This window comes from Erithacus rubecula (genome assembly GCF_903797595.1).
Source record: "Erithacus rubecula genome assembly, chromosome: 3".
Classification (NCBI taxonomy): Eukaryota; Metazoa; Chordata; class Aves; order Passeriformes; family Muscicapidae; genus Erithacus; species Erithacus rubecula.
In genome coordinates, this window is record NC_136689.1 from 112,689,344 (window position 1) to 112,703,107 (window position 13,764).

General features: G+C 43.6%; 1 protein-coding gene across 1 annotated transcript in view; it reads left to right on the forward strand.

Annotated features, from left to right (window-relative positions):
• The window catches only part of CLVS1 (clavesin 1), a 100,688-nt gene that overhangs the window by 72,451 nt on the left and 14,473 nt on the right, over window positions 1-13,764 (forward strand). Inside the window, exons 4-5 of the mRNA XM_079301829.1 lie at window positions 6,081-6,191; window positions 7,299-7,534. Coding sequence (XP_079157955.1) covers window positions 6,081-6,191; window positions 7,299-7,534 — 347 coding nt within the window. The remainder of the gene's footprint in view (window positions 1-6,080; window positions 6,192-7,298; window positions 7,535-13,764) is intronic.

The window sequence follows — 13,764 nt, forward strand, 5'->3', positions numbered from 1 at the left end:
GATTATGTAAGTGCACAGGCACAAAGATGAGGTTTTTATCCTCAGTTTACATGACCTTTTGCTTTAAACAGTTTTGTTTATGACTGATATCTTCCTGATTCTGGGGACAATTATTTTCTTTCAAGGGGAATTACTTTTGGATTTGTAGTAAACTGGCAAGCATTGGTGAGGTAGAAGTTCATTGGAGTGTTTGCTTGGTTTTCTGATTAGAAAGGGTAAAGTTTATGAAATAATTTTTAAAAAATATTTAGTTCTCAAAAATCAGATGTTCGGTAACCTAAAAATATGCTATAATATGGATTTCAAGCTCAGGGCTTTGGTCTACGATATCAATTTGTGTAGTTTGAATGGAATGACCTTGAGCATCAGGTTGGATTCATTCCTATTTTTCATATTCCATAGATGGCTTTGCATTCCCAACACACTTTGGCATGAGGAGATGCTGGAAAATCATGGTGATTTTTAGCTTTCAGCCAGTTCCAAACAACACCATAGTAAAAAATTTCTGATGCATATTCATGACAAAATAAATAGATGTTGGCATGGCAAGAACAGGCAGAAAGAAAGAACAATTGTCTCTTAATCAACCTCATAGCTTCCAAGAACCCCTCCTGAGCTATTTAATGGAATATTATGTACCAAAGGTTTTCAGTTCCAGGTTCAGTTCAAAAATTTTTCTGCACAGGAGGTCTGAGCAGAGATGGGAAACAATAATTCCCATAACATTTTGCTCTGACCTGCAAGCTTGGAGACAGTTCTTCTCTCTGAAACTAAGGATATATTGAAGCCAGCATGAATCTGGGGGGGTCTGTGGCAGCTCCACTGTGGTCATTACTCTGTCTTTAGGCATGATAAAGAGGAGAATAACTGAAAACAGCAAAGAAACAAATATATAAAGCAAAACAAAGAGAAATCAGGCAAAAGAATAGGCCCACCAATGGCCCCAGTCTCATTAAATCAACTCAAACTCTATGTTTGGAGGATTTTCTCTCTCTCAGTTTTCCTATACTGCTCTGGGAAGGTGCCACTGCAGCATTGTTAGATACATTCCTTATCTTAGATCAATTTAAGTCCCAGTGAAGAAGGCCTGGTCTGACTGAGGAGTGAGCCAGCTGTCCAAGAAGATATCTGGAGTTCTTTCACTGCAGTGTGGACTGGATGAGTGTACAGTGAGGAGGATTGAGAACTGGCCCAAAGGCAGATCCCAGAGGGCCACAATTAGCATCACAGGGTCAAGTTGTGGTGTCCCACAAGGTTCAGTTTTTCCCTTTAACTTATTCATCAATGACTCAAATGAAGGGGGAGATGCTCCTCAGCAAGTTCAATAGGGCAAGAGGGAATGGGTAAAAACTGATGAACGGGATGTTCCACAAAAACAGGAGAAGAACTTCTTTCCTGTACTCCAGTATGAGCCCTGGAACAGATTGCCCAGAGAGGTTGTGGAGTCTCCCTCACTGGAGATACTCAGGAATCATCTGGACACAATCCTGTGCCATGTGCTCTGGGATGACCCTGCTTGAGCAGGGAGTGGGTTAGCTTGATTAGGACTGGGTGGAATGTGTTTATTTACTCGGCAATTTCATTGCTGAGCAACGTGCTAATATGTCCAACCTTGTTTTCACAGGAGACAGTAGTATCCAAAAATGATTAGACCAATTCATGTGTGCTATATTTAATTTATAACATTGGAATAAAACCCAAGTATATCCTCAGAATTAGGTATTTTTGACAAGGAATCAGGTTAAGAAAAGGCTTCATGATCCCAGAGTCCATTTCACAGTAGACTCCAAAAAATGTACCTCATTATAAAATATACCTTCCCAAGGAATCACAAGACATGAGAAATCAAAAGAGAATTCCTAAAAGCAAAAGCTCTTCAGCAGAAAATCAATTTCAGCTACTTTCCCCTTGCCCCAGGGAAAGCAGCAGAGGCTCTAAGTGGGGTGTGGGAAATGTCTCATACATCTTCCTGGAGCTGCACAAGGCAGACCTCCAGACAGGAGCTTTTCTTTCCAAGACAGCTCTGCTCTAATTAGGGACTTCTACAAAATTAGTATGTTGCAGTTCCAAACAGTGTCTGGATGATTCCCATATCAAATTTCTTTGAGGGATTTTAAAAAAAAAAAAAAAAAAAAAAAAAGCCCTTGTCCTTGTTCTAATTGACAGCCTTACAAATGCAGGTGGACTGAGGGATGAAGGTCAAATTGAACTTAATGTGCTTAATAGGGCAAGGAACAAAATTTAGCAGGAAGTTACACACACACAGAAAATGTTCTTTGGTTGTTGGTTTTTTTTCTGGCTGTAGTTTCCTTTCCAAGGGTCTTTGTACACTTTTGGGTGTACCTTCAAAATTAAAAGAAAACAATTGCCTTGAAATAAAATTGCTATATTAAGGGATTTCCTATAACACAGATGTATGAGATAGAGTCTAGTACACAGACTTAACAATCTGTGTTGGGTGGACATAGAATTAATTTTCTATATAGGAAAGGACATCCTGCTCCTTTTTTTCTAGAGGCAGACTCCCAGCTTAAACTTCTGGCTGGTTCCTATAATTCTCTTTCTGGGTATTGTTAAAGCTGGTCAACATGTTCTAAAAAATACTTGTTCCCCCCTTGAAGATGAGGACTGACTGATGTTTCTCACTAAAAACTGTGATTAATATAATTTGTGCATTCTGGCAAGAAGGCAAAACAATTTTTCTTTTTGAGGTCAGTACAAATCTCAGTGTCTTAGAGTTATTTCCCTGCTTCCAATCTTTCATTTCTTTACTTTCCTGTGCTTCAGACTCAGATTGGATTTTCTACACTGACATTAGCTGCTACAGTACAGCCTGGGAACAACTGTGGCAATTTACTCCCAGGGAGCAAAGGTGTCTGAAACTTCTTCCTTCTAGGTACAACTTTTGGGATGGCAGCCAGTTTGACAAATATAGTATTAATAAAAAATAAATTTAAAAATAAATAAATAAAGGCAAATATGGAACTTTTTTTTTTTTTTTTTTTTTTTTTAGAATAATCTGTGGAAAACTCCAAGTCTTAAAGTCTTCATTCCCATGAGTGAGGAAGGCAACTGAATTTGTGAATTTTGGATTGGGTGTTTGATGGCTCTGGTCTGCTATAAAACACAATTTTAGGTTATCACATGGTAGAAAATCACTTTGGGCTTCACACTTCTGTCAGCCATGTGTTTTTCTAGGTGGGCTCAGACTGCAGCAATTTCTCAGCAGTCAGTTGAAGTCACTGCAACATGCAGTACTTTATCTCAGTCAGATGTACATCCTAAACTCTCATGAAAAGCAGTGGAAATACACTCTTCTTTATTGAAAATGAACACACCAACAGGACGTATACCATCCTTAAAGAGAATTATAGAATCACAGAATCACTGAACAGAATAATAGAATGGTTAAGGTTGGAAAGGACCTTAAAAGTCCAGTCCAGTCTAGTTCCAGTCCCTCTGCCATGGCCTGGGATGCCATTCACTAAATCAGGTTGTTCAGGACCCCGTTAAACCTGATCTTTACCATTTTCAGGGATAGGGCATCCACATTTTTTCTCTTCCAGACCTCAGCACCCTCTAAGAAAACAATTTCTTCCTAATATCTAATCTAAAACAGCCTTCTTTCAGTTTAAAACCTTGTCCTGTCACTATCTGCTCAGATAAGAAGTCCCTCTCCCTCCTTTTTATAAGCCTCCTTAAGGTACTGCAAGGCAGCAATGAGATCTCCCTCAGCCTTCCCTTCCCCAGGCTGAACAACCCCAATTCTCTCAGCCTGTTTTTGTAGGAAAGGTGCTCTATTCCTCTGCTCACCTCTTCAGCCCTGTTCTGGACTCACTCTAACAGGTTGACATCTTCCTTGGGCTAAGAACCCCAGACCAGATGGGGTCTCAAAAGCTCAATTTATCATTTACTGGAATTTATAATGGGATCACCTGTGATGTTACACTGCTTGTCCTCCTATGTGCTGGCCTGATTACCCAATAGTCCTTCACAATATATATCCAATATGCAGTTTTGTAATGATTTCAGGTCAACTGACCTGTCTGAGGTGGAAGCAGCTTATTTCACTGTATAACAAAAGAAAAATATATCACTTAATGCTTGTGGCTGCTCACAAACATTATCCTAGCAGGGTTTTAGATGACTGCTGAGGCAATCCATGGCTAAAGAGTATGCAGAGTCCAGCCCTAGGCAGCAGGAGGTGGTGTATCCATACATATCACTAAATCTGGGGGGGAATTGACCTTGAAGCAGCACAGAAGCTCTGCAGAGCAGGTGTATAAGGGGATTTTTTTCATATCAGTTCACAAATCCAGCCCATATTCTCGCCAGCTGTGCTCGATCGCTGATGCTCGGGAGGAAGGGGAGAGAAAGCCCCAGGACACCCTGTGCTAATTGTGGGGGGAAGGAACCTGCCTGGCTCCCAGAGCCACAGCCCTGAAGGAAGAGACCTGATTATAGTCTGCTTTCCACACCGAGCTGTAGGGGTTAGAAGCACACACAGGATGAGGAGGGCTGCATCAGCATCTCCCCTCACAGCAGAGAGACAGGATCCTCTCCTCCCCTTGCAAGTTCCTTTGCACACGGGAGCAGTGGTCATCCCATATTTATGCCATGTGAAAAAAAAAAATAATTCTAAGGCTCTTCCTTGACTGACATTTGTTAGATAAGGTACGAAATACCCTTCACAGTGCACAATAACCTCTAAAGGCATGCCAGCCACCACCTTGTTATATATAAGTTGATGTTGGGCATAGAGTTATAGATTATTGGTTAATTGTTAATGAATTGTTTGTGTTGATGTGTGTGCACCATAATTGGTTTGTGTTGACTATTTGTTGTTAACATTCTGTGCCTTTGTAAATCGTTGATACTCCAAGCTGTTTGTCCCTTACCCTGTCCCAGTGCCCACTCTCCCATCCTTGCCCACCTCCACTATCCCCTCCAAAATGATGTGCAGCAGCAGGTGCTCACGGGATACCACTCACTGATAAAAACCCCTAAAAACAATGGGCCAGTATAACGTCTAAGACTAAAAAAATGCTACTGCCAGGTGGGGAGAACAGTGGAGAAGATGGAATCACCAACCAGAGCTTTTCTGCCTTGTCGCCGTGACTTCAACAGCACCCCTAGACCAAGAGCTGGCAAGTGCTTTGCTAGGGATTCTGCGAGGATAGAAGTCCCAGCTCTGTTGTTCAGCAAAGCTGAACTTTTTTCTTTTTTTTTTTTTAATATATTTTTTTTCCTTCTCTGCGTCGTCCAACGGGAACTGTGGTGGTGCGGGCGACTCGTCGGGTTCCCCGCCCAGAGCTGATCTTTAATGAAGGTTTTAATAAGGAGCCGGTCTCCCGGAGTGTTTATTTCAGCCTGGTCTTGTCTCGGCGTGCCGGAGCAGGGTGGATGCTGTGAGAAGCCCCGTCCCCAGCGGACGCTCCCTGCATGCTAATGCCCGGTGTGTGCCGAGCCGGCAGCGCATCCCGCAGTTTCCATGGAGCTGTCATGCCGCGCTCTCCCCACACCTCCACCCATCAGCATTTCCCACCCATCCTCCTCCCCGCACCGCGCTGCCTGCTCACCCCGAAAGGTCAGCCTTTGTGATGATGATTTTAGCAGGGAGGCCGCAGGGTGAAGAGGTGAGCTCTGAGCAGCCGTGTGCGTGGGAACCGGGGGCTTGCCTAGCGCTGCACAATGAGAAATTAGAAAGCTTCCCCTGGAGGGAGCGCTGCTCATCAGCCCCTCGCACTTCCCAGGCTGGCCGAGTCGGATGCCCTGGCGGAGTTAAAAAATGTTCATGAGAAGTGGCTGGAGACCCGACTTTAAATCTTCACATCTCATCGGCAATTGATGTGTCAGTGTGTGGAGGGGCGAAGGGACTGCCTCTGTCCACAGAGGAAACTGATACAAACGCTTACAGGCATCTTTTTTTAGTTTTTTCATTTCCCTCCTTCCCCCTCCCATCAAGCCCAGTGCTCGTTTGCAGATGGAAAGAGACAGATTTTTCCTCCGACTTTCATCCTATTGACTGTCTGAGTAAAGCACTGCATCTCTTAACTGCCTTCCTTTCTTTCTTTCCCTAGGACAGCTTTCCTGCACGTTTTGGAGGAGTCCATTTTGTCAATCAGCCCTGGTACATCCATGCCCTGTACACACTAATCAAACCGTTCCTCAAAGACAAGACAAGGAAAAGGGTAATTAGATGGGGGTGGGGGTGCAGAGGAACCTGCACACCTGCAATTTCCTAGTAGCTGCCTGTTTTCTTTTCTAGTTTTAATCCCTACATTTTCCATGTGTGATATAAGAGAATCGCTGCTGTTATTAAAAATAAGTATTTGGAATGGTCTGAATTGAGCGAATAGCTCAGCCAGGGACCAGAAATCTGTTACACTAACACAGCATGGATACATTTTACTGGAATATGCTCAGGGATAGAGAGAATTGGCAATATGGAGGGATTATCAAGCCTGGCTGAAGCTACTTGTGAGCGAGGGAAACTTCAGCTCAACTCTTTTGTGGAAGCAAAAATTCCTATTTCATTCCTTCAGCAGGGTGACTCTTTTCACATGATGGCAACTCACTTGCTTCCACAAAAAGTACCCATGCCTGAAGGCTGCTTGCTCACACTGCAGAAGAGGCAGATCTCCACTGAAACCCAAGTGAATTTGTGGTTCTGCAGTCATCCTAGCCATTTGTTCTCTGCAGTCTGTCAAAAAGCAACTGAAAAATCCCTCAGAGCCCACCCTAATCCAGGTCTGACTAGGCAGGACAGGGGTAGGACCCATCTGAAAGCAAAGATTAGAGAAACAAGTGTTGCAGCACCAAGTGGTGACACAGCCTGATATACCCGTGGAAATGTCTGTCCTGGGGTGCAGGGCTAGTGCCCCTCTCAGGCACTGAAATCCTACTCTTCATGCCTGCTTTCCACTGTCACCCTTTTCTTCCCACTGCTCTTCATGTAAGCCTCTATCCTCTTACAGTAGCAATAATCAGTCATAATTCCTGACTTCTGCTTCTCCTGATCTGGTACTTAAGAAACAGAAATTGTGATGTGCCAAATAGCAAGCGAATCGGAGTTTTCAGAAGTGTTTGTAGTGCCAGCCTAATTCTACAGCTGCCCACCCCAAAGTTAATCCCCCCTCTTCTGCCAACTGAGTCAGCCCTAAGAGCTTTTGAAATTCCCACCTGAAACTGCAGCGTCAGCTAATGACACTCCGCACCTCATTAGTGCTGCTAATATTGTGCTTAATGAAATAAGGAGTCGGCGATGACTTTGAACTTTCTTTTTCCATTTGTTAAAGATCTTTCTTCACGGTAACAACCTGAACAGCCTTCACCAGCTAATACACCCTGAATGCCTGCCCTCTGAATTTGGGGGGACCCTGCCTCCCTACGACATGGGGACGTGGGCTCGAACGCTGCTGGGTCCCGACTACAGCGATGAGAACGAGTATACCCACACCTCCTACAATGCCATGCACGTCAAGCACGCCTCCTCCAACCTGGAGAGAGAAGCCTCGCCCAAACCCATGAAAAGGTGAGTACCGCCTCCGAAATCAGCTCTCACATGGCTATTTGAACAGGTTCGGCTTAAATCTCACGGGAAGGGCTCATCTGGCTCCAAGAGATTGTGAAAAACGAGGTTCACTCTCCTGGTAAAATTTAAAAGTTTAATAAAGGACAATAGGAGATAATAAAACCAAGGGTTAATGGCTGGGTGCTTGGCATTCAGCCAAGAGCACGCCGGCTACCTTTGGAGACTCCTCTTTACACATCTTTTCTATTGCATTAGCCTACTGCATATTCATAAACTATTATGCATATTTAAAGTTTTCCCCAAACTAGTTTAGATGTTCTAAGAACTGTTTAGGATGGTTCTCCTCTGGTCTGCCTTTTTAGAGCATGCACATTTTTTGCTTGTGGTTGTAATCCAGTTTTTGGTTTTTTTTTTCCCCCCAGTTTGGGCTCTGGTTTATACTTTTTCTAGATGGTAGGTGCTGATAGTAGTAGGGGTCTTTATTAGGTGTTCATTGGATGTTATCCCAACTAAGCAGGTAGTTCAATTACTACAAATAACTATATTACCTATTTCACTCCTATATCCAATAACAACTATAGCAAATTTACTTTTAACATCATTCACATAGCATCTATTTTAATACTTGTGAAAAGCCAGTATTATAATATGCATTTATAACAAGATGCTGCAATTGGGCAAACGTTGACGGTGAGGAGCACTTCACTCTGGGAAAAGGAAGCCTCTCTGTGGAACCATAATTACTTGTCTGATTACTGTGCATGAAAATGAGGGGAAATTAATGAGCCCTACACAGAGCACTACAGAAAATGCATGAGGGCGAGATGCTGTCCTGCATGGTGCAGCACATCCAGTGGCATCACTCCAGCGCTGGTCCTGATTCCTCGCCCCTGCTCTGCTGCTGCTGACCCGGTTATTTTCAACGAGGGATTTACCTCCTTGAAAAAGCAGCTTTTGTACGATGAACACCACTGCCCTCTAAAGGGAAAAGGAGTTGGTCTCCCTCGGTTTCTGCTCCCACTTGCTCTGCAGAGCCCTGCAACGCAGTTACAGAGCTGCTCTTTTAAATACTCTGATTTTAGTTCTAGTGGTTGTGCAATCAGCTCTGAATGCTCGAAAGTACACCTCTGGGGAGTGGTACTGGTGAGGTTATGAACCTCTGGTGCTACAGGCACCAACTTTGTTGGGTTATCTTAAATGAGCAATGTAGCTAATAGTTGCTAAAAGGTTATTTATTGCAGAAGCACATCAGTCTCAAAAGGCAAAGTCACAGACATCAAAGTCCATGCTAAGTTTTGGTGTAAAATCCCAAACAGAAGTAGAAGCTGCTCTTGTCAGAGGTCCCAGGAAGCTGATGCTGCTGCTGCAGCTCCTGTCTTCTTCTTGGGTGTTGATTGATGATGGTGAGCAAAAGCAAAAACAAAAGCAATGGCAGGAAAAGCAGAAGAAAGCAAAAAGCATCAACTCTCCCCACTACATACTCTGATATAGAATCTTCTAAACAAGCTAAGATACAAACTCAGCCCACCACTCCTTAACCTATTAGAATTCTAGTTTATTTACATGCCAGGTTACGTATACACTGTGCATACACCTATCTGAAAAATGTAAGCAATATTCTTACTACAGCTCTATTATGTCTAAGCACTGTCTACAGCTACAGTCCTGGAGCCTCTACTGAAAACATTAGCATGTTTTTCAACCTTCACTAGAACTCACACTTCTACTTTGGTATCTAAACCTTTAAGTTACTAAAAGCATTAGAGCTCATACTAAAACTTACTGAATTACTTACTTACTTATTTATCCTAAAACTTAAACTTACACCTCTACCTTATGTGTGATTGGCTTAACATACTTCAATCCATCCACAGGCTTTAATTCAATCCCTGCACTCTGATTTCTCTCTGAAGAATTCAGAGACTCCTGACTCACTGACTCCAACACCTACTCTCCATAGCATGGATTGGTGTAGGGATGGGGTCAGGAGGTTGGATACTTGGCACAGAGCTGTGGTTGGTATGGCTCAGCCAAGAGCAGCTGCAGTGAGCCATGGTAGTGTAGCTCCCCTGTGTAGCATCTGCACTTGGCTCACCCTGGGCATCCTGCTCCCCCAAACTGCTTTCCATGCAGATTGCAGCGGTGCTTTCCCTGCTGCTGGCACTTGATGAGTGCAGTGCTCACAGGCACAGTGTCACTCTCTGTGACAGGCAGAGGCCATCACTCTGTCACAGCAAAATCACAGCTGACAACACCGACCAGCCATAATGTCATGCAATTAATTTTGAAAGCCTTTCATCTTCACAGGAAAAAGAAATGATGCATTCTCGATTCACGGCTCCCTTCCAGGTCAGAGGGATGCCACGCAGCTGTGTCTGCAAAGTGAGGCCTCGTGGTGGAAACACTAACACTAATAACTGACTTCAAGAGCTCACAGGGCCACAAAACTTTCAGGCTGTGAGCGGCAGCCTTGTCAGGAAGAGGGGTGACCACCTGCACAGTCAGCAGTTCTCACTGCTGACCACCAGCCAAGGCCAGGAGCCAGCAGGAGTTTACAAAGCCTGCCCCAGGGAGCTGAGTTTAAACCCATTTATTTTTAATAAATATTGTCCATGAAACACACTGGATTATTTTAGAAACATACTAAATATTTCACTATTAATAAAATATATCTCCATTTCTGTAGCTTTACAGAAAGAAATCTGCAGTTTTTTAAAGCTCCAAATATGTTGAGAGCTGTTCACACATAAATCTTTGCTGAGGATCTGATCCTTGGCTGCAAAGAAGGCAGGGTCTTATTGTGCCCTCAGGGGGGAACCTCAGCTTGAAAATTAGTTCAGTGCCAGAAAACTCTGCCTTGAGGCAAAGCCTTCTTTTATAATCTGTTCACTAATAAAAAAGTGTACTAATACAAATACAGGGAGTGGATGAATCTAATTTGTCATGTTGCCTCAGGGCAGACCAGATCTAACTTTTGGCCTAATTTCGTTACTCGGTGGTTAAGTCAACCATCTGATCTTGCACCCCGTGGTCATTACTTGCTGTTAAAGGTGAAAAGTTCACAGCTTCAACAGATTTTCTCCTGGAGTATTTGCTTTGATTCTTCTTCTCCTGAAATTATGGTTTGGCCCAAGCACAGGTAGAAGCCTATGTTTAGAAAGCATGATTTGTGTGCTTTATTAGATTTTTTTGGACCAGATTTATATCTAAGGCATCTTAAAAGCTCTACAGACTTCTACCAGCATTATCTGTCTATGTGTCTCCCCTCCTTCCCTGTTTAGGTTCATATATCTCTAACACAATGAGAAACTCAGGCTATGACTGAGATTCCTGGATACTCCAGAGGTTTGCACTAGGATACGTGATCTTTCGACATAATTCTTAATCTTACATATAACTCCCTCAAAATTGTTCTATCATTTCTTTCCCTTATTTCAACAATTTATAGTTTTATTAAAAATCTCTCCTCTGCTCCTCCTTTCATGGCATACACTCTTAGTTAACATGTTAATTTTGAGAAGAGATTAGTTTAACACAAAATCAAGGTCACTGACTTTTTCTGTAGCAGTCATGTTCCACTGAAAGGCACAAATATGCAAAGACTGAGCTTTCTTAGGTTTCTGCAATTTAAGCTGAAAAGCCTGAACAATTATGGGACATTTCCTCTCTGACTTCCCAGATCCCATTGCAGGTTTACCTGCCCAGTAACCAGCTGCAGGGGAGGGCAGTGCTTATGAGACTTGGATTTACCTGAGAGGTTGAAATGACAGAGGTTGTTCTCCACTGTGGCACTGTCCTGCTGCATGACAAGGTGCAGAGCTGCAGCTTCCCCTGGCTCTGTGAGCACTTGCTGTAAAGCCACAAAGCCCGTCCTTGCTAAAGCTGCCTCTGGACCAGTGGAGTGTTAAAGCATCTGGAATCTTTGAGCTCAGTGCTGCTATAACAGCTGAGTGCACTGTGACCACAGAGAAGAGTCCCTGTGAAATGAAATGGCACCATCCTCTACACCTGGAGAGCAGCTCACCCATGGCACCTACACCAAAAATAGTGTCTGTCTCAGAAGAAGGGCTGAGAAATTAAGATATGAATTATAGATCTGGAAGAAAAGTGCCAGTAAATGGAATTGGAGGATAACTGACCAAAACACTATAGTAGCCACATAACCTATATGAGCAAGTAAATGCAGAAGGGGAGAAGGAGGCAATTTTCCAGATGTGCCTGGGACCAAACTATGAACTAAAATAAATCCCCAAATGCAGACCAGGACAAAATGAGGCACCAAGCAGCAGTGGGAGGGGCTGAAGCTGGGGCAGGTGCCTGTCTGTAGGTCAGCTTTAGGGCTGACAGCAGTGCTTTGGCTCCTGTCACCATGACAGGTGCATGTGAATTGAAACAAGTTCACCTGAGAACTGAGGGGAGGATGAGGAAAGCAGAGTGCATATTTTTCCAGCAAGAAGCTATAGAAGACAGTGGTTTGTTTAGCTTCAGAGAGCAAGGGTTGGAATGGATTTGAAGAAAATAAAATTTGGGGAGAGAGAACAAGTACTTGAGAAAAAGGACATTTTAGGCATTAGGCATGAGATCAAAAGGGTGTAAGCTGATCAAGGTATACCTTGGCTGCAAATCAGAGTTGGTTTGTTTGTCATCAGAGGTCAGAAACAGCGTGCCAGTGACAATCTAACCAATACAGGAGTGAAAACTAATGCAAAGGGGTTACGGGAGATTAAACCTGCATAGCAAAGTCTCATTAGATTCTAATTTCTGCTCCATTTAACAGCAATGGAACAAGAACATTATCTTCTTCCCAGTCACAGGCAGGGGTAGTTTTCCCAGTGACTTGAACTTGCACAAGATTTGTTCTCAAGAAAGAGCCCTTGTTGACTTCAGAGAATGGAGGTGTTGTAGATGGGGAAAGATTGAAAATCCCCTTAGAGAAAGACTGCCACTGACTCTAGGCAGTGACATGATCTTGAAAATTTTGAGATGTGGCAAGTCTCTGTTATATGGAAAACCTTTAAACAAAACCATTGCAAATTTTCTACCAGTGACCACATGAAGTCCCACTGGAGCAAAAGGAGAAGTAAAAATGGCACTCCCATCCACAGTATTATCTAGAATCCCAAGTACTGTATGAACAGATGGGAAACAAGGCAAACCAGCTGATTACTCCACATAATGAGTTTGAATGACTGGGGGGAGGAGAGGGGGAAGCAACAATAATAAAAATCCACTCAGAAATGTATGTTTATTAAGATTAAGCTCAGTGAAGTCTGAAATGGACAAGGTAGTAAACCTGCATTAATACAGCAATCTTAGTTTAATCTGAGAGCCTGGCAGCACCCATTAGACAGTCCTGGGAGCAGCAGTGGCCACAGACCCTTCCTCTATCTTGGGCCATCTCTTCTGAAGGGTCTGCATCCATCCAAGGTCCTGTTACTTAAGAACTTTGGGATTTCAGAGCAATGTAAATGGTGCAAAAATTTGGAGCACAGGGAAGCATATAGCCTCCCTTTCAGCTGTGGCCAGGTCTTCTGTGATCTCTGATGGTCAGAAAGGGCCTTTAGTCAACAGGGAGCTCACACAAAAGCATTCCCCTGAGGCATTCGTGCTGGCCTTTGTTGATGAGGTGTTGATTTTAGGAACAGCTGGAGGTTTTATCTGGGTATGCAGTTTAACGAATGGTGGATGGTTAAGCCTAGCAGTTAAAGAGTCAGAGACTGCTCTCAGCATATCACTGTGCCAACAGGGCACAATTTTTAACCCCCTTCTCCCAACAGTAGGAGATCCTGTAGCTAGTTGGGTACCTAAAAGCAGTGGGTGAGCATCCCCAGGGATGGATTCAGTGACTGGGGAAGATGTGAAAGAGCTGTGTTCTTTGAGGTTTCCTTTATTCTCCAGTGCCACCCTTGCTCTTGCACTCGGGTCCAGCAGCAACAAGTAAGCTGCAGCAGCATTCCCTCTCTGTGACTCACATTTCTTCACAAGAACTGCCCTTCCTCATCTGCATCTGGGTCACTTCTTGACGTCTGAATCTGGTCTTTGGTCCAAGTGACAAAGACTCTTCTCTGCCTTTGCTTGCTCCCTGCACAGCCACTAAGCACAGCCTGGGAGCCGAATGTTTCTTCTCTGCCCTCCCAGGCATCAAAAGAGCACTAGTTTTTAGCCTGCTGCCAGTGCAAACAGGTTTGAAAACCTGCTGCAATTTAAAATTGCCTTGCAGAGAAGCAAAA